Genomic DNA, 3,001 nt, shown 5'->3' with positions numbered 1-3,001 from the left:
ATCCACTCACTTGTACAGTGAATGACACAGTTGAACCAGGAGTATCTTAAAGTTGTGCTACAATGCTGAAGCTACTGCAAGAGTTTGTTGAGACCAACAATGCAACTCTGACCTCTCAACGGCAAGAAATCTTCGATCGTATATCAGGCCTGAGTAATGGCCTCCATGTCATTACAGGCGTTCCAGGATGTGGAAAAACATTCCTCTTAAAATTCTTCACCTCAAGCTTCATAAAAAATAATAAGACCGTTATCTTGACCGCATCAACTGGAGCAGTGGCTACTCGCCTTAGCAGCCTGGCAACTACACTTTACTATCAATTCAGGATCCCTTGCTCTAAGCAACATTTCCCACAAGCAATTCATCCCACAGATGAAAGATTTGTCGCTATACATGGTGCCAAGGTCATTATCATAGACGAGATATCAATGCTAATGAGTACAATCTTCAATATGGTCGTTCGCCAGATAGTTAACATCACCAACGGAACACTTCTTGACCCATTCAGTCAGAAGCTCATATTGCTTTTTAGGGATTTGGCGCAACTTCCTCCAGTCTGCCATCACCAGGAGCCATTATTCCACGTTTGCAGTATACAAAACTCAGCTTACATCGCTGCAGCCACTACCCACAACATGACCTTCTCAATTCGCCATGCTACATACCCCGCTTACGTCCAATTCTTGGATACAATCCATGTCAAGCAACCAACAGAACAAAAAATAGTAGAAACGCTCTCACAATGTGTAATTAATGAAACTGAACTCCTACGAGTAATCGATGACGCTACTACACTGATATGTACTCATAGGGAAAACGCATATAAGTTCAACAACTTGATTCTGCAAAAGTCTTTCTCGGCATCTGATATTGTTGCCATTCCACTGAAGACCAATGCTCTTGACGAACCATTGCTGCAGGAATGGCTCCAAGACAAGGCATTCCATGAGATGGACAATACTGCAATTGGGGCTAGATGTATGATTACAGAAAACATTAACTTGGCTATGGGTGTCGTGAATGGATCCACTTGTCGTATACTTTCCTATTCATACGACTATACCGGTCAAATTGCTTCTATAGAAGTAATGCTATTTTCCACTGATACCACCATGACAATACGAAGGACTAAACATGCTACAAGAGCAATCAATTGCAAATGGTTCCACAAAAGCACATTCCCTTTGTCACTCACGTACGCAATCACTGGACACAAATTTCAAGGAGCTATGATATCAAAGAAAGCCATCCTTATTATAAAACAAGCTTTCGCCCCAGGATTGGCATACGTCATGTTCTCTCGAGTGACAGAAAGACGCCATCTAAAAATATTGAACATCCTAACCCCAAGGATGTTCTAGCCGGCTAGTAGAACACTCCCCCAATGGTTAGACATTTCCTCGCTTGTTTCTAGACATTTCCTCGCTTATTTTTAGACATTTCCTCGCTTTTTTTCACAAACAAGTCCTTTAGCTCTTTTGATCTTTCATCGCGTAAGGTGCATGGACTACACAATCAATTCTTTGACGACAGTTTTCTTGACTGCAGATTTTCTTCATAGCAAGTAACAACCTCCAGCATCTCCTCATGGACACCGATCAGGTAACCATTCCTCAAATTAATCTATTTTGTAGCTAGATTTTATGCCATTCAATATGTAGAAAACTCAACCATCATATTTCTCTTTCTCTATCATTCAGATGTTTGCTAAATTCATCAACATCGTAGCTACCTCAAAACCAAAAAACAATTATTCTGCATACCCATCTTCAAATCAAATGCGCCTAGCAAATATGGCTGGCGAGGCTCCGAGTGCATTCATCGAAGGGTTCCGCACGACTCAACTCCTCCACTCATACATCAATAAATGCAGCAATCGAAACAAAGAATATAGAAATAACGAGCTAAAGCTGGCAACAGGTACTTAGAGCTCTTTATATTCTTGTATTGCAAACACTAAAAGTTAACAAATTTGGTTGCTTCTACAACACCTATCCTTCTTTTTCTACAGGGTTACAAAAGGAGATATTGCTATCGTTGGGCATTGACTTTGATGAGTCAAACAAACTACTGCTAGACACAAAAGCCCAAGAAATACTGAACACAAAGACAGCTGGTATCACCACCTATGCAATCGAGATGCTACACTACGGTTACAAAATTGTGCTCGACAAATTGGTCGTTCTCGACAAGAATACAGCAAGCCAGGCACTTTCCAACATGGTCAAAGAGTTTGGGAACGAATTCAAAGGGAACGAGAGAGCAATCTTAATTGATGAGAAATTCACATGGCATTTTAATAGAGACCTTTTTGATGCCCGGTTCGGTCAGACAACTGATCCATTTCGAAAGCTTGAACCACTACATGGTAATCATATGCACCCCTTATAGAATATAATTATCTGATTATTATCTGATTACATACTAATTCAGCACATCACTTCAATGCAGGACATTGACAACGAAACCAACAAGGAGATCCCCAACAACATAACAACTTCACAAGAGGAAGCAGCACGTTCCGACGCTGCTCCAACTCCCAAACGACAACGACACATGAAGAGAACTACATAGTTTACTCTATTAGGTGCAAAATTAATAACCGTGTTTACATAGGCATGACATCCGATTTTGAAGCTAGGAAAAGAGCACACATGACAAATCCACCAAAACGGATGAAACATGATGTGTCGTCCTTTCCCCCATTTTGTCAAAACTTTGAGTTTCATGTACTGCACAATACACACGATAGGAGCGCTGCTATTGCACTGGAAGCACAAGAGATAATTACTCAAGATGCAACGTCCACGAAAGGATACAATAATGTGAAGGGACATCCTCCAAACTGGAAGAAATACTATTATTTAAAACACCATAGAAAAATATAGCGTGCAATGAAACTTAATCTTTGTTCTGAGGTAGCAACTCTCATTCAGTTTTCTCTTCTATATTCAATCACTTCTCAAGAGTCTTTTCCTCTAATATCTGTGATAATTTTTAT

The 3,001-nt window shown here is 40.2% G+C and overlaps 1 protein-coding gene across 1 annotated transcript; it reads left to right on the top strand.

Moving 5' to 3' along the window:
- The first annotated feature begins 452 nt into the window (after positions 1-452).
- On the top strand, positions 453-2,574 carry LOC147454162 (uncharacterized). The gene is made up of 5 exons (XM_086517284.1): positions 453-1,085; positions 1,549-1,602; positions 1,662-1,920; positions 2,012-2,368; positions 2,447-2,574. The coding sequence occupies exons 1-5, from the start codon at positions 453-455 to the stop codon at positions 2,572-2,574; spliced, it is 1,431 nt and encodes a 476-aa protein (XP_086373410.1).
- The last annotated feature ends 427 nt before the right edge of the window (positions 2,575-3,001 follow it).

Source organism: Adiantum capillus-veneris, chromosome 7 (assembly GCF_014529385.1).
Source record: "Adiantum capillus-veneris isolate H3 chromosome 7, ASM1452938v2, whole genome shotgun sequence".
Classification (NCBI taxonomy): Eukaryota; Viridiplantae; Streptophyta; class Polypodiopsida; order Polypodiales; family Pteridaceae; genus Adiantum; species Adiantum capillus-veneris.
The sequence above is the reverse complement of the archived record's forward strand: the minus strand, read 5'-3'. Positions and strand labels throughout refer to the sequence as shown.

Excerpts from the sequence above, each read along its gene's own strand:
- LOC147454162 (XM_086517284.1), top strand. The coding sequence starts at position 453 with ATGGTCGTTCGCCAGATAGTTAACATCACCAACGGAACACTTCTTGAC. Across the intron at positions 1,086-1,548 it reads GTCAAATTGCTTCTATAGAA|ATTTTCTTCATAGCAAGTAA; the intron begins GTAATGCTATTT and ends TCTTGACTGCAG. Across the intron at positions 2,369-2,446 it reads AAAGCTTGAACCACTACATG|TGCAGGACATTGACAACGAA; the intron begins GTAATCATATGC and ends ACATCACTTCAA.